The 23,104-nt window shown below is 37.6% G+C and overlaps 1 protein-coding gene across 2 annotated transcripts; it reads left to right on the top strand.

The window, feature by feature from the left end:
• The first annotated feature begins 3,678 nt into the window (after positions 1 to 3,678).
• On the top strand, positions 3,679 to 22,154 carry LOC129727753 (probable serine/threonine-protein kinase mps1). 2 transcript variants are annotated; one of them, XM_055685889.1, is made up of 3 exons: positions 3,679 to 4,103; positions 15,603 to 17,089; positions 17,671 to 22,154. In XM_055685889.1, the coding sequence occupies exons 2-3, from the start codon at positions 15,620 to 15,622 to the stop codon at positions 17,791 to 17,793; spliced, it is 1,593 nt and encodes a 530-aa protein (XP_055541864.1). In that variant the 5' UTR covers positions 3,679 to 4,103; positions 15,603 to 15,619; the 3' UTR covers positions 17,794 to 22,154. The 2 variants fall into 2 exon arrangements, with proteins under 2 accessions (XP_055541864.1, XP_055541865.1); XM_055685890.1 differs by having other exon boundaries at positions 3,685 to 4,080.
• Positions 22,155 to 23,104: the final 950 nt, after the last annotated feature.

The raw sequence follows: 23,104 nt of genomic DNA, 5'->3' as shown, positions 1-23,104 counted from the left end.
ATTTTCCATCACCCGTCACGACGCAATGGAAAAAAAATCTTCTTTTCTGCCACTGGAGCAATTGTTCACAGGTGAAAGAACGACCTCCGTTAGCTTCAAATTATATGGAACCCAAGTTCCTTGTTTTTATGCCCAACGTGTGCAATAGCCTAAAAATGGCTTGGGAGTAACTCGTAATATCGAAGCAAGCTCTTCCCGTGTTTGGCATGGCCACGTTGTTTCACTTAGAGCAGCATTTCCGGAAACTTTTTTCAACTCTCGATGCATCTCAACTACCTTTTTCAATGAAATAGTAACTTTCTGCAAATGACAATAATCTGTCCCAAAATCAAACATGTTCGCACAACAAAAAGTATATGACGCCACAATAAAATCACAAACTCAGGGTCACTCAGGTGTCGAAGCGGTTTGATTATCATATGTCTCACGTAGGTTCATCACCTTTAGGGTAAGTAAAAATCGACTAGAACTTATTGGTTCTAATGACGAATGCGGTATGACTTTCCATTCGAACTTTTCCAAATAAGTTTTTACGACTTTGGCACTATGAGGCCGAGCGTTGTCATGCAGTAGAATCACTTTTTGCAACCTCTGCTTGTAGTGTGTATTTTTCGAGCAGTGCCTGGCTTAGTCACATCAATTGGAGTCGATACTGTTCCCCAGTGATTTCTTTGAATTACTGCAATGAATCCATTTTTCATCACCCGTCACGATGTAAAAAACCTCTCTTTTTGCCGCTGGAGCAGTTGTTTACAGGTTTAAAAAGGACGTTCAATGTCCGTTGGCTACAAATTATAAGAGACCCCATTTCCTTGTTTTTGAATTACTCCTAAAGTACGCAATCGCTCGAAAATGGCTTGGCGGGTAACTCCTAATATCGGAGCAAGCTGTTCTGGCGTTTGGCGTCTTCGAAGGTTGCTGGTCTTCCTTCACGTGGACGTGGATTATTTCAATTGGACGAAAATCTGGGCAATTTGGTGGGTTGATAGCTTTTTCGAAGATATCAATTCCATTCTAGTTGTACCAATCCATGACTTCCCTGCTTGTGTTTTTTTTTTGCCACAGCTGCAGATTCCCTGCAACACCATCAGCTTCCGAGCGAACTTGTCAGCAAACACGAATTTAAACCGCTTGGCGAGATCACCCTTGCGCTTGGACATATAATTTTTCCTTCCTTGGAACCGCGCGAAATCCAATTTTGCATATGTTTTATCGTCCATTAAAATGCAGCCGTCGAATTTGGTCAAGAATTTCCCCTTTAGCATCCTAGCGCGGCGTTTTGCCATGAGATTCTGTTTGAGGGTCCTGTTGAGGTACTTGCTGGCGTGGAACGACCGCAGGCCTTCACGTCGACAGATTCGTCGAACAGTGCTGTACGGTGCCGAAAACTTTCAATCGTAACTACTTGTCAATCGTTCCACTTCTGTGGTTGCTGTGATCAGCGCGATCCTGCGTTAGAGTTTCATTGAAACGTTTCAACACGCTGTTTATGGTTGATTCGGGGCATTTCAGGCACTTCGCAATATCGGATTTTCAACGTGAGTGTGCAAAATTTTCTCACGTCTTTCACGTTCCATCGTCGAAAACTTTTGATCTACTGACTTGAATTTGATGAAACTTTCACCACTATGTAAACAAATCTTCCTCATCACTGCGCTGTCATTGACTGTTAGGCGGATCTAACTTTAAGTGCTCACTGGTTAATGGCTTCTACGTTGTCTTCAGGAAAACTTATTTAAGTCTCTGGAAAGCTGATCTTTTATAAGTGCACCAAAATTAACAAGAATGGGTAAAAAGGTATAATCTTTCATTTTTCTCAGTTTGAGCTTTAGGGCAGAACCTATGTTTGTTTACTAGTGTAATCCTTTGCGAACGACTTTGCCTGCAAAAAACCTGCTTGCAGTATCGTTATTATGTTTGGCTAGGTACAGTTTCCGAGCTAAGATTCGCCTCAGTCCATTTTTCCGTTCGGCCATCAAAGTAAGTCCCTGGAAAATTCGCTCACATAGCTTGTCTGTATGGTTTTGTCTAGGATGTGAGTATGGTAACACTGGAAACCTTGTTAGCATTGGAGAATAGTACTTACAATCGATCTAGAAAGTTTGACAAATTTCGCGATGCAGACAACGACAACGTTTGACAGTTTGCCGAGAACTTTTACGAATACTCAAGAAGATCAATACATCGAGAGAAAGTAAGTTTATACGAATAACAAAAGTTCGTTTTTCAGATTCTAAAATTAAAATTGGTGCACGTATATTAAGAGCAATATTGAAGGTTCAAATGCATCTAAACAATATATTTTTGGAGATATAGTTTTCATGTTGAAATTTCTTGTAAAGAACTGCAAAATGACGAAAAATTCATTAAACAAATTTAATACTCAGGAGAAAAACCAACAATATCATCCGCTTATAAAACAAGCTTGGCATTCACGTGAATGAAAACGATATTTTAAATGAAAATGATATCTTACCTCTTTGAAGATTCAATGCACGCCTCTCTAAAAAACGATAAAAAAAAGCTTTATAGCCTTAACTAGACAGTGACAATTTCTTCAAACGTCCAACAGATCTGTTAATAATCCCTTTTTCCACGAAAACAGATTGTCAGAGGAATTGTTTCTTTCGTTATGTAAGGCTGCCGTTTTACAGCTTTGTTCTATCTTATGAAGGACTTTCTCGTTCGACAATTTGATGAGCATCAGCATGCCTGCAGTGGGAATTCAAATAGGATTAATTCAATTCTCCAAGAAACCGTTAACTCTTGAAAATTATATTGTTGCGCTCAATACATCTTTCGTTTTCCCCACCGATCCAACTTTGCCTTGCACGTTGAAACGATAACACTAGGACCGTCGAGGTCCTCCATTGGAACTGCCAACAAACGAATGTACCGCAAATCAAGACAAAAACAACAAACTCACAACGGTAGTCCCCTCATTGACGGGACCGGAGCCGGCCGGTGGAGTGGAATATAACATCATTTTCCTCGATTGAATAGCACGAAAACACTCGCTATCATCACTGCGCTGCTGCTGCTGCCGCTGGTGCTGTCGCTGCCTAGCAATCAGAGAACCCGGAAACTGCAAAGGGACCGGTGCGATGGGTGGAACGGAACGGGACGGAGCAGTACCCGGTGGAGCCTCGCAACGCAAATGCCGCCATACAGAGAGCTCTGCTCCAAAAATAGATTTTTCACTCCGACGTTATTGTAGGTTCCTGTAAGGATTTTGCTCTACCATGTGGCGGTTGTGTGTTGGTGCGATCATTTAAAGACGTCATAAATATGCCGGCCAAAGTACCATATGGCCGCATCACTACAACACGCACACACACTAATGGGTACCACCAAAGCTTTTACAATCGACTGCGCGTGAGCCAATGGGAGGCTCGTACGAAAGCTTTCACTAGTGGTTAATGAAAGAAAGCTCCGGACTGTCGCACTAGCTTCAGCACAGCCTGCTTCGGAAGATGTGGGCCGATCCAACGCTATCGCTCAATGGAAAACTGGTGGAAGTACGATAGGGAGAAAAGCAGATCGGAGGGAATAGTAAGGGAGCGAAGCGGAATTTTCATTCAGAATGTGTGGGCGATAGACGTGTAACTTCCGATGAAAAACCCGAACAGTAGCCGAACCGAAATCTATAAAAGGAGACTGTTCCATCGGTAATCACACATTCAGCAAGCGACCAGTAGAGTGAAAAGCCGAAAGGGAACAAAACCCTACTAACCCACAGGATACTCTCAGTGAGGAAAAGCAACATACCAGTGAATTGTGATAGTGAATTGAAGATAGCAAACTAAAGCCAAGAAGAGAGAGAGTGAGTGCCACAGCCGATCAACAGAGGACTAACACCTACGCAGATGAAAATTTTGCGTCCTACAGCGTAGCTGTGAATTGTTAACCAAAAAAACTAGTACACTTTTCAAAAGTTACTACTAAAAAGAACACTTCAGAGGACAATCAACTTTTACTGGTTGAGAGTTTATACTAGCCTAAGAAAACGTTCTATCAGCCTAAAACAGTGCAACAGTGCAAACCTAGTGTTAAATAAGGAAATTCGTTGGATACATACTGGTCAGTAAAATTGTCCTACTTAGGTAAGTACGGAGTACAGCCGTAAGTTCCATATGCTAATTCGTTCACTTGAACGTTGACCTAAATACCGTGCAAACATCCTGTTTGTGAGCTGCCGCTATTCGCATGCTGGACATATTCTCAGGGCATTGCACGGAGCCTACCGAGGCAATTTAATAAGGCTGTGCTTGTGGTACATGAAATGAAACCTGTTGAAGTAAAATAGGTCATACCGGATTGTGAAGTACATAGCGTAACATGCACTTATATCCAGCGTCCAAATAGCTGCTGCACTGCAAGTTGTGTTCCCATTTCACACCTATTTTGCTGCAGGCTGTTTTTTAGTACCATCACTGAATCCTGGCGCTATGAAGGCATGTAGAATTCAGTTAATTTTTTCCCCACTTCGTCAGCCTTCGAAACACTCATGCGATTTCGATACCCTTGCTCGACTAAGCATTTTAAATATTGTTCGCAAGGACGTCCCTAGTTTCGCTACGAGCAAATTGAGTTTCAGATGATGGATTTTTTGTAAAAACACTAGACTACTGAAGAAGGTTCTACAGGCTGCAACAGAATGTCGAAACAGCAGCTGGATTAACTCGAACTCAATAACCACGCTAGGTTTTCAGTTACAGGCGACAGCTAAAAGGTCCTTGAGCTGCTGCGCTTGCTCACATAATTGTCCCTCGAGAAGAGCCGTTAGAATCCTGATAAAACCTTCGGTTGGGAATGGAATTTTACCTCCCTGCTTCAAAACAGAAAAATTAATACATTATTACCAAATTTAGGTGATGAGTTTTCAAATCAAAATCCATACTTTCGATGCTGAATTTTACTCTTACTAAATATAATAGTTCACATTGAAACAACACAGCAGAAAAATCATCCCTAATCATGTTCGCAGCTAAAATGACCTTGGTGGTGGTTTACTATCAGCATAAATTCCGGAATCAATTTAGCAGTACTTCAGATAAAGTGTTTCAGAAGCAGAAAACATAAGTTTGGCGTTTTTACCACAACCAAAGATAGTGTTTGCACCATTTTCCGTCGGTTTCCGCTTCATACGGCACTGCGTGCCTGTGATAAAAGCATAATAGACTTGAATTGAAGTACCCTCTAAATATCGCTTATCGCAACTCTTCCATCTAGTCCGCCGGGAAAAAAGACGCTGATATTTGATGTAATATGTCCATGAATCAAATTGCACTTTGCGGCTAAATTTGACGTATAGCGTTTTTATAATGATTGTTGAAGCGAAAAAGAATTGCTATAATGTTTTGGAGTGCAATACCGAAGTACATGATTACTTAAAAAGAATTTAACTGATTCTTGCGTTCATCATATTCATAATATTTGACATCGGAAGCAAAAATAAATCAGCCTGCCGACGGGATTGCTGAATTTCGTAATGCGATGCAATCAAATGATAGGAAGCATGAACAAAAACAAGTATTTAAACAGTTAATTTGAGCCACAATCGCTTCTTATAGAACTCTATTTTTTGTTGGCACACGAAAAACGCTCCGTACAAAAAGCTCTAGTAATTTATTTCAATCTTCATTGCCAAACAGTATGCCACTGTAACCGTAGAAAATGTCTAAGTCATCCACTCCACTTGTCTGGTTTTGCGGGGCATGGTAAGGGTCCTTGAGACGCATTTTTCGTAATAAAAGTTGTAAGATATTCGAGACGCGAATGATTTACAAAAAGTTGCGCGCTTTAAAAACATCAAATATCATTTTACCAAGAATGAGCACAGAGCCAACAATTCCTGAACTCAACATTTTTTTCTTTTTCTGCCATTTATCGTTACGTATTTATATTGTATACATTTTCGGTCGTTTGAGATTAAAAACTTGAAACTCCAAGAATTGTTTCACTGCTGCCAGTATTCCTCGTCGCCTAATCTTGAGCTTCGAGACGCAAAGTTTTTTTTGTGGAGCAAAAAATGTCTTTTGTATGGCACCCCGATCAGAAAAGCATAACTGAAAAATTATAAAATATTATCAACAGGAGATACAAATAACATATTTTGATAAAATTTTGTATTTCTCTATATACTTTTGGCAACAAAATTGAATCTAAATGAGTTACGATGAGCAAATTCTAAAATGAAGTTGTTCTGAAATAATTCCTACAAACTTTTCGTCTCTATCAAAAGCTGTGGTTTCCAACAAGGGCTGTTATTATATATTTCCATGTGCTATCTTATTTTGTTAAAAAGCGGATACGTTAGTAACAAAGTTTGATATGAATTCGATACAAGTAGAATCATTTTTGTTAAAATTTCTGTTGTTCTAACACCTTTCTTGTTTTTTCTTTTTAATCGGTATGTTTAGAGAATTGTACTGAGCATTCCACCTGACAAGTTGATTTTATATTTGAAAAGAACTTTTTCAAATATAATACACATCCCAATCAGAAGCGCCGAACTTGAAAAAATTAGGGTTCTATTTTTTTAATCAATAATAGTATATTTGAAGTATTAAGGTTCTATTGAAGGTACTGTATCATGATCGGAACAATTTAGACTATTTTCATGGTACATAGATATTCATGTCACATTTCCCCTGTTAATGTTGCACAAAATAAATGATATAAATTTATGCAAATATATCGTTTTATCTGATTATAGAGTTTGTATCATGATCAGAACAGGGTGAATCATGATCGTAACAAAAATGTAATGTATCATAATCGGTACAGCCAGTTCTTTTCAGATCAATTTTAATTCAAGTATTTTTGACTTTCAATTATCTAAAACTATTCTCAATAGTTCGAAATGTGTCCTCTCAAAGAAAAAAAATTTCTAATAAAAGCTTTTCCATTGAACCTACGTGAAATCCATCTTATATCAAGCACAGGCAAAGTGAAGCGATGAAGTCTCAGAAGTAAGCTGTTCCGATCATGATACAAAACAGGCCATCGCATTCTTCCAATAGTTAACTCCAACTTCAAAGCAAATATTTTGCACAAGAACTGTTTCAGCATTGAAATTTAGATGTTATAGGAAGCATTTTACTGGAAGATATACTGTATTTTTCAAGTCTTTGATTTCATTATCACTGCTCGAAAAAAGGCATGATAGCAATCGTGAGGGCGAATTGCGCTTGAAAATGGATCGTTTCTAAAAACTTTTTTATTGATAGTATTCCTTTAAAATTTCAATAAAACTTAGCCGAATATCATCAGGAGAAATTGTTTGATGTTAAAGGTAAATATTTGAAATTACTTTTCATTAAATTGTAGAGCAATCTCGCATATGAAAAATTGTTCCTATCATGATACATTTTCAGACTTTTCCGTTCATGATACAATACAAATAACATATTTTGATCCAGTTTTGTATTTTTCCAAATGTTTTTGGTAACAAAAATTTTATTGAGTGATATGTGATAACAAATCTTAAAATATATTTATTAGGGAGCAAGCTTAACAGCTTTTCGTCTCTGTCAAAGCATATTGTTTCTAACAATGGTTAAAATCAACCTGTTCTGTTAGCTTTCTTCTGTTAGACTGTTAGAGAGCTGATAAAAAAGTTGCCATAGGTTTAATATAAGTAGAATCACTTTTGAAATAGTTTCTGTTATTTTAACACAGAACGGAATAAAATTGAAAGCACAGCCTAAAAATTATTTTCTCATGACAAACTAACAACAAAATTGTTCTCGATCAACTAGATTAGTTGAGAGGAGGAAATAAGGTAATAACTACTGCTTTCCAATGTATCTCAGAAATAATGATGTACAATATTTAATTCATTTTGCTCAACTATAACTAAAACTGCAGAAGAGTTGTAAAGTTACTATCCCAAATTTTGAATACTGGTTTTTTCACCCAGAAAAGTTGGTATAAAACTGTTAATATTAAAAAGAATTCAAACTTCTTATGCGGCTAATGCAATTTAGAAAAAAATATTAGCATTCCACAGATGAACTTATATTTGATTTCACTGGACGACAAAAGCAAAAAAAAAGTTAAGCTAGAGCTTAAATTAAAAAAAATGAATGATTATATCATTTCAACCGTTTTTGTGAATATTGGTGCCCATAGCCGCCTCGGAAGCGTGTCAAAAGGCAAAAGAGCCGAAAAACTTCGGAAGTGCGTTGAGTCTTTAGAGACTTCAATGAAGTTTTTCCGCCAGCAAATGGAGAAACGATGAACCCGGCGAACGATTGCTCTGTGGCCTTTTGACGTACTTCCGAAGCGGCTAGAGCGCCAAAATTCACAAGAACGGTTAGAAAGCTATAGTCAGAGCCAGCGTCACATTGTTTTCCTGAGTGGGTAGTAAGCAATGCAACGGAGGGGAATAATTCCGTGTGGGTAAGTACCCACAGAGACATTTTCCGAATGAGTACTACTACCCACACTACCCACATGAACCGCCGGCCCTGGCTATAATCTTTCATTTTTATCGGGTAAAACCATCGTAGACCAGTATTATGGTTACAGTCCAAAATCGCAATTGGAAGTATTTGAAAAACAATATCAATTATATTTATACTATTACGAGGCAGAGTTGAATTTTTCAAAAACATTTAGACAATTTATTTTATTTAGTTGTTGGTTAAAGGTATAAAATAATATTTTCGACAGATTTATCAAACAGCATTCAAATCGACCTTTTTAGGGTTCTCATTAAACAGTTCAAAACTTTATTAGAACCACACATCGAAAGAAATATTCAAATACTTTCATGATTTGTGATTTGTGAAAAAAAAAATTAAAATATTTATTATTGTAATTGTAATCATCGTTAAAGAAACTGTCTTCTAACTAGATTAGAAACATCTCAGTTACTAGTTACCAATATATTTGACGATCATTAGGATTGTAGTCAATAAACTGCCATTAAAAAGTTAAAAATAGTTGGAGAGTGGTATCAAAGACACGATCGCATGGTAGACGTAGAACTACGTAAATTACTTACCTTGCACAGTTCAATTGGAAACAAATGAAAGATTGGGGATTTTTTATCCTTCCTGTGAATTTTGGGGCCCCTAGCAAATATAACTTTTTCAAAGACTTTAATAAGTTTCCCAACATAGAAGCGACGCACCTGATGAGCAATTCTCTGCGAGCTTTTGCGCACCTTTAACCAAACAAGGGGCACCAAAATTCACAAGAATGGTAAAAAAGCTATAATTTTGTTTGTCGGCCAGTGTTATTATTCATTGAACTCTTCAGTTATATAATTATGTCAGTACGGATATCGTAGCGGTCTAAGCATGATTCTTTTATGCAATAGCCAAATGAAATTTGCAAGAGCAATAATCGGTCTTTTCCAAAGCTATTACAGGTATTTGGATGAGCGTTCTAATGAATGATTTTTTATTAAACTGCAACCGTGATTAGGGACGATCCATTAATGATGTCACGCAAAATTTGGAAAAAATTAACTCCCCCCCTCCCCCTTGTCACAAGCTGTCACAACTTCCTTAACCCCCCCTCTTAATTACGTCGCGTTTTTAAATCCCCCCTCCCTCTTTTTTGGTAATAATTGATTGAAAATCGAGAATTTTTTTAGAAATGCATTTTTCGATAAGAACGATTTTACTGAAAGAAAAACTGAAACTAAAAGGAAAAGAAGAATATAGAAGATAACTAGAAAGCGTTGATTTATTAGTCCAAGGATGCTGTTGAAGGAGTCGTATTTCGACGACATAGAAAGCCGAGACAGTAACTGCAGCATCATTGCTGATTTTTTAAAGACCATCAATATTTAGTTCCTCTTCCTCAATCAAATCGCAATCCAAATCATCTCCACATGTTACAATAGCCAAGCATTTTTATTTACGTTTTGTCACAAGTTTTGTATTTATTGATTGGATTGAGAGATACTAAAAATTAATGAATTTACGCTGTCATTCATAAACGAACATGCACGGTAAAACTTAATTAACGATCATTATGCTTTTTAACATGAAAAAAAATCATCATTTATTTTATCTAAAGCAAATCTTAAGCAAAAAAAGGGATCGTAGAACTATAAATGCAAATATCATAAATAGTTCTGAGTTGAACTCTATGTTAGGTATGTGACTTTTTCATTACTTTTTTTCTGAGTTTAAATGTGATGTCACACTCAAGCTAACACCCCCTCCCTCATATGTCACAAAATGTCACAATAATTGAAACCCCCCCCCCCCCTAAACGCGTGACATCATTAATGGATGGTCTCTTAGGAGCCGCTACAAATGCGCTGTAGTGTGATACAGAGCCGTTTCGATCAAATCACGGCCGAAAAAACATTTTCCAGGGAATCGAGACTGTGGATTTGGTGAAATGATGCTGATTGATATTTTTTGTTGAATAACATTGAAATTTAATAAAAAAATCACAGGAAGGTTGTGTGCAAAGCCACGACCGCGAGGTTTAACTAGAATACTTTTACAATAAAGATAACCCGTCTGCTTGCTTGTCAGTCATTTTGAAATCGGATTTGTTTCGTATATACCGCTTGTTAAGCACAGTATCAACGTAACGTAATAAACATCACACTGCTGTGCATTTGCAGTAGCATCAAACCTCTTCCAAAAACATTTAGTAGCCTTGAAAAAGGCCTATGCTGCAATTGCAATTTTTATTCAATTATTGCCTAAATGCTTCATGGTCAGATATACCCGCTGCAACTGCTATGCTATTCGTAGCCATGCCGCTATACGCTGCCATTAGTAACGCTGCCCCTGCATCAGCTGGCCCAGCTGCCATCGATGCTGAGATCCGCTGCAACTAGTGCGCTATCCATTGTTACGCCACAGCTGTGGCCGCTATCCGCTATCGCTGGTATCCACTGCACTGCTACTGCTGCTGCTAAGGGATGACTGCTGTTGTCGCTGTCTAGAACTATTATGAGCGGCTTCGGCTGAAACAGGCTCTTTTATAGGCCAAATGGCATATTTTCAATTGCAAGGTATATGATTCTGTCGACCGTGCTTGGGAAGCAATCATATAACGACCAATCGGAGGTCGAATTTTTCGTTTTGACAAGGCTTGACTATTTACAATAGTACAATAGTTTGAATAATAAAATAACAATGATCTTCATTTGGGAAGAATCTTAGAAGATTTTCCAATCTATTGCTGTAAGAACGAAGGAAATCCATCGAATACTAACCGATTTATTAGCATTTGAAATTGGACATATTTTTCACTTTTTTCGGTTTTAGATTTTTATTTCACATCCCTATGTAGCCGAACTTCCTGAGAGAAGTATTCTACTTCAAAATATTGATTTTCATCATTTCACCAAATCCACAGTTTCGTTGGGTGTTTTTTGGACCGTAATAAAATCGAAATACGCTGTATTCAGCACAATTCAATGATACTGTACATAACCAGCGGTAAATACGAAATTAATTCGATTTTGAACAAAAAGTTCGGTACATTCTACTAATAATACTGATTCCGTTCTAGAAAATTCGCAAGACTTCGAGAACTTGAAATAAAGGCGGAGTTGTTTAAAAGACAGCTCTAAAATAAACGTCAGAAACAGAAAGCGAGCTCGTTATTGGAAAGCCACTGCTTTTCCAATTGGTTTTCCATTTTTTTCACTGGTTTCCAAAGATATGCCGATTCTTATACTTAAAGTTTGGGAAAAACTTCACTCATCGATTAAGACATTAGTGTTCAGGATCTGTTTAGTGGAAGTAACATTGCAGTAAAATCGCGCCAAATGACTAATGGTTGAATATCGATGGTTTATTTAAATAAAACTTTGTAAACGTATTAGCTATGCAAATTGAGTATCTCCCACAGAAAGTTTTCAGAGCTTGGAATATTGGCAAATGGTTTTTGGCTTGGGCTTTCATTTCAGAGCATTCAAAGCATTTCAGCTCAGAATTCATTTGTTATTTACAAAAACTGTCTAAAAACGAGTTGCATGAAATTTTCAAAACCTTGTAAAAAATATACACCGCAAAAAAATTTTTTGGTACCTACTTGAAGAAATTGAAAATCAAAACTGAATTTAAATTTACAAAAAAAAAATTGATTTTTTTTTGAGCAAACTTGATGTTGAAACGCAGCTTTTGATAACAAGTCCAGTATGGAGCAGTGAATCAAAACATTTTTTGGAAGGTTGAGTTTTAAAGAATATTTTCAACATTGACATTTTTCAAAATATTTGCACTCATACTATTTAAATGGTCATTTCAAATCGAATACCTCGAAAATAAGGGACGATCCATTAATGATGTCACGCAAAATTTGGAAAAAATTAACTCCCCCCCTCCCCCTTGTCACAAGCTGTCACAACTTCTTTGACCCCCCCTTAATTACTTCATGTTTTTAAAAAAAAAACCCCCTCCCTCTTTTTTGCTCATAATTCATTGAAAATCGAGAAATTTGTTAGACATGCATTTTTTCTTCATAAGAACGATTTTACTGAAAGAAAAACTAAAACTAAAAGGAAAAGAAGATTATAGAAGATAACTAGAAAGCGTCTAGCTCTAAGTCCAAGGATGCTGTTGATGGAGTCGCATATCGACGACATAGATTTTAGTTCCTCTTCTTCAATCAATTCGCAATCCAAATCTTCTCCACATGTTACAATAGCCAAGCATTTTTATTTACGTTTTGTCACAAGTTTTGTATTTATTGATTGGATTGAGAGACACTAAAAATAAATGAAATTGCGCTGTCATTCATAAACGAACCTGCACGATAAAACATAATTAACGAACATTATGCTTATTAACATGAAAAAAAATGTTTTTTATTTTATTTAAAGCAAATCTTAAGCAAAAAAGAGATCGTAGAACTATAAAAGAATGATACAAACATCATAAATAGTTCTGAGTTGAAAACTGTGGTTAGGAATGTGACTTTTTTATTTATTTATTTTTCTTTTTGAGTTTAAATGTGATGTCATACGCAAGCTAACCCCCCCCCCCTCCCCCATATGTCACAAAATGTCACAATAATTGAAACTCCTTACCCCCCCCCCTAAACGCGTGACATCATTAATGGATGGTCCCTAATTAACTTCGTAAATGCGGTCAAGTAATTTTGAATTTGAGTTGAGAATGATAAAAAAAAAATACTAAACTATTCGTTAAATCTAAAAAGGCTAAAATTTTCCCCTTTGTTGAATTTTGATATTATTACATTTTTTCAGGAAAAGTTCTGGATAGAGAAATGTAGCAAAAATTTAAGTTAAAAGTTATATTTTGAATTTTTGTATCAAATTTTAACACTCAAAATGATTAAATTCCGATGATGCAGCATGATTTTTTTATAATTTCAAAAGCGTTGAGCAGCTGATAACTAACTATCTAAATGCATCCGTTTTTTTTGTTTTTTTTTTTAAATTAAGTTTGGATAATTTCAGTATTTCACCAGCAACAACCGTAGATTTATTAAAAATACGATCGATATAATACAATGCATTCTTTGACTTCAAAGAAATTGGATGAATAATATAGAATTAATTATTCATATCACAACTAAGACTCTGATTAATAAATCTTAACTAAAAGTCTGATAAACATAACACTGGGTAATATGCAGAGATACTTTTGAAATGAAACTCAACATGTTCAAATCGGTCAAATCATTGTCAACAAAACCGAGTGGGTTAAATTATGACTAGAAAGCTTCCAAGACTCCGATAAAAATCAGTAATCATTATGTTGAATACAGCTTCGAAACACACTCGCTATGCTCAAATGTTATCTCTTTATTATTTAATTGCAGTCCAATTAACTAGCTCACACTGGTTTTCTTTTTAAAGCTGGCCAGCTGTAAGCGATAATTGTCAATTTTGTCACTTGCTCGTAATTGGTGTATCCAAAAATAGCAGCACATATATTTTTATATTTAGCCCAAAAGGTTCATGCTCCGTTCGATGTTCGATCAACACCAACCTTCTGGGCTCGTAAGCTTGCTGGCATACGAAATACTTATGGCTAGCAGCATAGTCCAGCCCGTCGCACAGTGCGTTGAATGTATGGGAACGCGGGACAAAAATCAAAACAGCCATTCTAGTTTTTTTTTTTTCAATTAGTGTGACACGAAAAATGTTTAGTACTGATAAGAGCTACTATTTGCATAATTGGTGAATGTCAAATACGTAATCGCAAAAATGTCTCAAACGCCATTTTTTGTACATAGGCATAAAATGATAATTTTCCAAGAATATTATCTATTACGAGATAAAAGGCTTGAAAATCATATTCAAATAATTTATAGGCGATGAAAAAGTGACCTAAACGCCACCACAATTAGTTTTTATTATTATTTTTATTTAACACCCTTTTGATTAAGTTTATATATGGTTTACTGTTGCAAAACATTTAGACATCATTAATCCAGGAATCTTTTATGTGTTTTACACATAAATTACGTGTTATTCATAAAAATAAGGGACATATGTACGATAAACTGCTCACTCTTGGTTCCAGAGGTATCATTCGAAAACGCGAATTCCGGTTGAAAGAGCGAACTTGAGCAATGGGAATCACTTCTAAAGTTTGAAGGATATTCCAAATAAGGGGAAAAAGTGAAATTCAGAGAGGTACTTTGGGGTACTCTTTTTGGCGATCGATTTTAAATCGAAAGTGTCTTTTTTCTTCAAACATAAAGAAGCATGACCAAGAAGCCTTTTACTTCCAAGTGCGCTACGTTGTGTCTCAATAGTAACATGTAAAATGTAGTAGTTACATGCCACTACCGTTGCCATATTGATTTTAACTTGAAAAGATATAGAGTATATTAAAAAATTAATTTGAAAACTATGAGAATTTTTCAAAACTAACGTATCTTTTGAATAGTTGAAACCATTTCACAGTAGATGCATTTCATAATCGTATGGGTGAACTTACGAGGTTAATAATATCATTACAGTACGTCTCAAACATGTATAAAACATATCAGCATATAGAATTGGTTCAATAGGAAATCAACTTTTTTGATTTTTGTCTATGGAACGTTGCACTGTGCGTCGTTGTGGTGGCGTGACGCAGGTTTGCTTTCGGACAGCAAAGGAAAATAATTATAACGATTATGGTGAAATAAAAACTACGGATTCATACCCGTTCGGCTGTATGTGAATCAACGATACACACAGAGTGGCTCACTCTCTCTTTTGCTCTATTTTTTCTCAACCCGGTAGCGTCCTATCGGTCTCATCACTATCCGCGCCTGAAGGCCAACCGAGGCCATGTTTATCCGTATTTGTCTAGCAGCGATGACGCAAATACCTCCCCGTCTCAGCAAACCCACACCAGGCCGCTAGTTTCAGCCGGCCAGCAATTGCGTTACTCCTTTCAATGTCCTTCAACCGTACGGTGCGACTAGCGTCAGGGCACAAAGCTTCAGTCAATAGTGCAAGTGTTATGAGTGTTTTGTTGCTTCAACCTCCATTCGCATGCTTAACACTTCTAGCGCTGGCTTTTCACCTTCTTTTTCCGCGGGCAACAACTGAGCCGCCATCAACTGCGTCGTTTTGCCGACGGATATTTTATACCCGCATCAGAATGCAAAATTTTCTTTTTTCTCTCTCGTTTTTCCCTCAACAGGTGTACGAACAACGAACATGTATACTTGCCTGTTGCCTTTGTTCGGCCTAATGGCACTCAGCAGCGCATCACTAAACTATCCAGTTTTCGGCACTAAGCGATACACAAGAGCAAACTTGCTTCCCCCGAGCAATTACGGAAGTTCACTTTCAATACCGGCATATCCACCCGCTCCTCAATATTATGACAGTCCGTCACAATACACGATGGCGCTGCCGTCGTATTCAATGAACCCCTCAACTGCGGATTATTACGACGACAGTGGCTACTACAATAGCAACTATTATTACGTTCCTCCTGTTCATCGACGGCATCAGCGACAAGACCGCTATCCTTCGTACGGACTTCCGACATATCGCGGCGAATACAAACCAACTCCATACTATTACGCTCATGCTCCCAGCTACAGTTACTCGGATGACCGGGAGCTGAACAATCCGCTGGATGATCTGCATGAGGAAATGCTTCAGGAAGACGAGCGGGAACGAGCTCGTGATTACATGCCCGTTGGCCAAGAGCAGTGGTACGAGAGTCCTGCGCGACATTCTGCCGATTCCACCTTCCTCCGGAATCTCATCATGTACAACAAACAGATGAACTCACTGCGCAACAATCAGCCCGATTCTGGCGAAGAATATGAAGAGTACGATGGAGCAGATCCAGAATACTACGATACACCATACGCCGACTCGGGCAACGCTGGTTACAGCAGCTATATCAATCCCTACGATAATAGCAACAATAATAATAACGCCAACAGCAATAGCCGTAGCACACTTAGCAAAATTACTAGCTTACGAAACAGTATGGCCAAAAACGCTCTGGAAGATGATGAGGAAGTTCAAGAGCTTAAATCACTAATCCACCAACAGAAGAACAGTCGCGTAGCGCAACAGCAGCAGCAGCTACACCAACCACAATTCCTACAATCGTTCCATAAGCTCCAGGACGAACTTCCGACTGCAGCTCCTATCCCAGACATCAAACAGCAACAGCAACGTTCGATGTCCAGTGACTATCAACAGAACGGGAACACCGACAGCTGGCAGCGAGACAGTCCATCGTACAATAGCTACGATTACGAGAACGAGTACGACGACAACTGGAGCCACTGGGACCGGAAACGTAACGTTCAGCCGAAAAAACTGGCGCTGCCTATATTTCCCTTCACGGCAACGCCCGCCGCTGTAACGACCACGACAACCCCGACGGTCGTAACGGTTGAAACGTTGACAACCTCAGCAAAGCCCTCGCAGGCACAAACACGCAACGAGTACAACGGCCAGAAGGAGGTTGCCGTGCCTCGGCCAGCCGCCCCGGTACGCAACCCCTTCGCCAATCTAAGCGGTCTGCAGAAACAGAGCGGCCACCATCCGACAGCCGGTACGGTAGTGAACATGATTGCCCAGGCCAAACCTATTAAGGTGAAGCCCGGCAGCGTTTACGATACGATCAAGAAGATTATCGACATGCAGCAAAATCTGGAGGTAAGTGGTTTTTTTCTCTTTTACCAACGAAATTCATTAAATTAAGAAAAAAACAGAAAAGAGCAGATTTTGATTCAAACTTTTAATCATTATCAGATTTCTTTCGAACAAATGATAAATCGTATTGCTGACTCTCAAACAAGGTTAAATTTTATGTGTCCATGATATTTCTCCTCGAGAGTAACGAGAGATGTTATTCTCCTGTGCTTATTCGCCTACATGTAATTCGCTCTCGATTTGTCTACGCCATTTTGTTGGTTCATACCAGAAATATCTGCCGCTTTATCTTCGCCGTCAGTTCAATCGGGTTGATATTGCTATTCTTTTTTTTATTTTGCTAATACGGAATAAACATCATGGTTATTGCAATATTTAATCTTGTTTAGTAGTAAACATATTGAATCAGAGACTAATTTCCAAAAAATCTAAAATGGCGTTCATCCTTTCCATGATTGTAGAAATTATGAATTGTGTATGTAATATAAACTAGCAATTTCTAGCGTTGAGTTATTATTTCCGCTAACTTTTAATTGTTTCGTTCTATTTAAAACATTTTTTTTTCTTTTTCATTCTTCCTCCAGGATGCCGAGTTGGCACTTCAGTTGGACAACCAGAAGCACCAAGGTACACGCGTTCATAAACGTTTCGTAACCAACGAGGAGTCCCTGGTACAGCAACTGGATGGCCTCAAACGAACGGCGTAAATAAATTTTCCACCCCCACTGGTAGCGCCATTTAACACTATATCGGATCCAATCATTTCTTTAGCGGTGAAACCTTCATAATCAGCTAAAATTTGACTTGCTTTTCGATAACGTCCGGAAAAGAAATTGAGCCAAAGCTTCAAATTTTACCACTGCTGCAATTTTTTTGCAACCGGGGCAGCCCTTTGTTGTTATCGGGTTTGAGTGTTTTAGGGGGAAAGCGGGAGGGAAGAATGCATCCCCGACCGCATGCCATTATGTTTGCTAGTTCAAACTTGCAAAAGGCTTCCCGACAAATGAAACAAATCGGAGAATCATTACAAGTTATATATTTAAAGTAAAACAACACACAGAGACACAAAAGAAAACACTGATTGAGACTGAACCTATGTAAATAATTATTAACGATGAAGATAACAGAAATTATATAAATATTTATCGATAAAAGGAGAACTGAAAATATGAGATCTTTGAAAATTTTTAGCCTTTTGAGTCAACTTTTCTGTTGAAAAATAGAACAAAGAAATATTCTCTTCATACTTAAAGCTAATTATTATTATTACCTGTACATAAGTAGCGAGATGCTCATACTGAATAGGCTTTTCCTCAGAGATCAAGTTATTTTTTAAATTATATTTGAGCTTAAAATTAGTGTTCCAATTGTCTATTGCACCGGTGACGCTCCGATTCGTTCGTTTTTACGAGTTGGACTGTTCATGTTAAAATGAGCGAACGAACCGTGACCGTCGCCCCCACAAACTGCTATGGTTCATTTGGACCGAGGTGATAATGTCAATTTGCAGCTTAGCGATTATATAAGAACTTCGATTGATTTGGAAGTTCACAGTATATGTTAATCGAAAGTAAAAGCAGTTAATATTTTCCGTCGATGTTAATAAACATACCATTCCAGCACATTAAACCCGAATTAAGCTTGCATTGCGGGCTGCATTCACAGATACGAAATAACCCTAATCTCGGGCTAAATTTTTGAACCAATCATGTAATCAAAACACACGTAAACAAACAGAGTATTATCAATAAACTATTCGTGTTTAAGGTGAAAAAATAAGACAGCGGAAAGAGACCACAAGACCCTTCCGATGGCAGCTAGCGCCCGAAATTATCGATGAAAATAATCAAAATAAAAAAAAACACGATTCAAGCTGTCAACCGCTTCTGAGCTGGTTTTCAAATAGTTTCCAACATAAACCGAAAACTGAAAACCGATTGATACAGTGGTTACGCTATTAGGTACACAATGAACGGCACACTTTTGCAGTTCCAATCACACGAAATTAATCACAGGCAGAAACCAGCAGCTTATTACATTACCCCTTAGGTTATACGATGTGAGGCAACCTAAAAAAAATTGAAAGGAGAAGGAAAACTACCCACAGCGTCTCCAAGTCGGTAACCTTCAACTGAAACCCGATGAAAGACTCATTCTTGTACATAGGAAATTTATCAAAATGGATGAAATCACGCTGAAACAATTTATTAATTTTTTCCAAAAAAGCACATCTACGACTTTGCCGTTTTCTTTTCCATTTTTTTGTACAATAATAATCGAAAGCTCAAACTTCCCACTGCTCTTCGTGCTGTACGTTTTAATGCCCTGTCATGTGTTATGTTTTCCCCACGCGCGCACTGATTAATAAAAGCACCGGCTTTGTTTGTTTGCGAATCTAATGAAAATTAAACGGCAAACCGCCTACGTTTTCCAGATGGTGCTGCTAGGTTTGCTGTACGGGATAGTGATAAAGAAAACAAAACATTCTCCTATTGTCCATGCTTAGCTAGTTTATCACAAGGAAAAAAAACCCTATGGAGAACGATAGTCTTCACTTTTTTCATGAACTGATTATTAAGTTTGAGCAAATACTATACGAAAATAACGAGAGCAAGGACTGCAGGTAGCTGAAGTAGAACTTATCATTGTTTAAGAGAAAAATAATCCACAAATACTAAGTGTCCGAGAAAGTGCAATGGAAATGATTTAGAAGATTTGCGCACCCCTCGTTTAAGTTATCCAGTTCCATTGAATTCGCCAAGGAAGAGAGAGAAGAGCGCATCGGAGAATATTATGCTAGTCTATGCACGACTATTAATTGGATGACGTCAATTTGGAGACGGGTCTGACCGTTGTTGCTACCCCATTCGTAGCTTGTACTACTTTAGTGTAATTTTTATTCCTGTTACATTTCTTGATAATGAATGAATGATCAGCGCACATCTGCATATGTACGACGCATATTCATTCATTTGAATCCAGCCCAAAACACTTCAATGTGCAAGCCCATAGTTGCAACTCGAACATCTTTCCATAGCTTTTTCATCTCAGTGACGAATGTTTCCAAACATTCACGTAGTAAATCACGTACCTAAAAACTGATTGAAATAATTTTAGAGTTACATATATAATACAAGGCAATTCATATTCTGCACGATGCAAGGAGAGAGGTAAATTGAATACAATTAAATAACCGCAACCGGATACAAACTAAACAATGGTCGTGTAACATTTTACTAGATAGGTATACAAACCAAACTATTTATTCTCAAACCATTTTTTCCACAAAAGTCCGAGAACGCGAGCAATTATTTCGCATTTTATTGTCACCCACAAACCACATTTAACCCTCCATCGTTGTTAAAATAAATTTTGCATAACCCCAAATCGTGCCAGTCCGCAGCGCGGAAAGACACGATCATTGTTTTGAAAATTGGACAAATATTTTCCCTCCATACGCTTTTCTCAGCAGGGTGACATAGATAAATGCAATTAACAAAGCACGTGCTCATCCACTTCACGAAGAAAGACACGGTAGTAGGTAAAGCGTGCGAGACCAGCAACTGTTTGATGGTTTTTTATCTCGATCGAATCAACCCCCTTCGGAAGCTGATTACAGCCCGAGCGCTATCATGAATCGATCGGACCGAAACAAATTGCCATCAGTAATTGTGACGCACGCGAAAAAATTTACTCACTGTGTACAACCATGCGTTTCCATCGGTTTTCTGCGCAGGCATGGAGACGCATGGTAATGTTTAGAACTAATTACAATTGAATCATTTTCTACTTCTGAAAAGTGAATATCGATCAGCATAGTAAGCATCGCACTGGATACCACTGTGGATCTTGCATTGAGATGTAGCTTTTGTGATTCGTTTTGCAAACCATTCGCCTTCGTTAAAAAAAAAGAAATACAAGCAAAGTTAATGAAAATAAAACAGAAAGATACGATACAGCAGATGTAAAAAAAAAAACAAGAAAAACAAATTTGACAATAACTAACTTTTTAAAAATGTGTAATTTTTATTAAATGCAAATGATACTACAATTTGTTTAGTGCAGTAACCAACCAAGTTGATCAAGGATTATAAGTGTAAAAACCAAAGCTGTAACTCCTACAGAGAGTCGCTGTTAATGGCAATACGTATCAGTGTGTTCTCTCTAGTTAGCAAAAGTTCTTGCACACATTCCTTGACCTGTCCAGCTCTAGTTGAGTGTTGCAAACGGAAATCAAGGATGATTTCCCGAACTATTAGGTTCCCGTTATAGTTTTAGTTTCAAACAGGGAGAGTGAGACCCCCAGAACAGAGTGCCAACTTTTCTAACTGCACAAACATACGAGTAGCTTTTCGATACACACCAACGACTAAGTTGAAAACGAACTTTGTTCCACTAATAATCACAGTGCTTGAGTGAAAAGGAAAACAATAAGTGTTAAACTCTGTACAAAGTATTGGAATGATAGAACTTGATGGTATTTCTAGCGGCAAAAGCTAACCAACTTTTATAAATTTTGTTAACAAATTATTCATTCGAGACATCGGAATTGGAATCTGGATTTCAATTTCTACATGGCGAGAAATCATTGTCAGATGCACAAATCAACGGAGTACAGTTTAACGGAGTAGGAGTTGCGAAAGTAGTAGAGAAAATTGGAACCCATTTTCCACTTTGTGAAACTTGTAGTGAATATACATAGGAAACCCACAAGCAGTATTGTTTGATTTTTACCTGCCGGTACTATGCAGCTTCTTAGGTGATTCTATTCAAGTCAAACTGATACTGCAAGTAGTGGCGAAAAATCAACCACGTGAGAACTAAGCAGCTCTCGATTAATCGTGAACTCTCACATTAAATCAGCCTATGAAAAGAACGAAATAGAAACGTGGAATTTGAGGCTTCTTCTATATACATTAAAAAATATAAAACACACACAAATGTACATATCCTCTCTATATATTTATACATAATCTAAAGAAACTGCTTTGTACATATGATATAAATTATACTATGATCATAATAACAAACTGAAAATAAATATACCGAGATGGAAAACGAAATCAAACTGGCAGTTAATTTGTTCTCGCCCCTCGGCGATCACATGCAGAACCAGAAACAAATTCCTCTTACCTCCACTCTCCAGAGGATTCACACGGCGAACTTCTTCATATCAGACTACTGAAGGTCTCACATCTCTGGACAAGTTCTCGAATGGATGCACAATGAATAAGCATAAGCGACTGTCGTCTAACTTGCTGCAATATTCATTGAAATATGACTTGCTGGTAAAAAGATGTTCGTCCCATCTTCGCTTTCCTTAGGAATCTGATCTATCATTTATAGTGCATTTTGAATAGATAATAATTTTCTATTTATTCTGACTTTTGCTGTACGTGGTATGGTATTCTACATTTGAGTTGATGACTTTTTGTGTGATTTAATTGCAGGTAAATCGATATATCTACTCTACTCTACTCTACTCTACTCTACTCTACTCTACTCTACTCTACTCTACTCTACTCTACTCTACTCTACTCTACTCTACTCTACTCTACTCTACTCTACTCTACTCTACTCTACTCTACTCTACTCTACTCTACTCTACTCTACTCTACTCTACTCTACTCTACTCTACTCTACTCTACTCTACTCTACTCTACTCTACTCTACTCTACTCTACTCTACTCTACTCTACCCTACTCTACTCTACTCTACTCTACTCTACTCTACTCTACTCTACTCTACTCTGTTCTACTCTACTCTACTCTACTCTACTCTACTCTACTCTACTCTACTCTACTCTACTCTACTCTACTCTACTCTTATCTACTCTACTCTTCTCTACTCTACTTTACACTACTCTACTCTACTCTACTCTACTCTACTCTACTCTACTCTACTCTACTCTACTCTACTCTACTCTACTCTACTCTACTCTACTCTACTCTACTCTACTCTACTCTACTCTACTCCACTCTACTCTACTCTACTCTACTCTACTCTACTCTACTCTAC

This window comes from Wyeomyia smithii, chromosome 3 (assembly GCF_029784165.1).
Source record: "Wyeomyia smithii strain HCP4-BCI-WySm-NY-G18 chromosome 3, ASM2978416v1, whole genome shotgun sequence".
NCBI classification, from domain to species: Eukaryota; Metazoa; Arthropoda; class Insecta; order Diptera; family Culicidae; genus Wyeomyia; species Wyeomyia smithii.
Note: the sequence above shows the minus strand (reverse complement) of the source record. Positions and strands in the feature narration are given on the sequence as shown.

Bases quoted from the DNA above. Each gene is read 5' to 3' on its own strand.
- LOC129727753 (XM_055685889.1), top strand. From the start codon at position 15,620: ATGTATACTTGCCTGTTGCCTTTGTTCGGCCTAATGGCACTCAGCAGC. The intron at 17,090-17,670 runs GTAAGTGGTTTT...TTCTTCCTCCAG, and splicing joins ACATGCAGCAAAATCTGGAG to GATGCCGAGTTGGCACTTCA.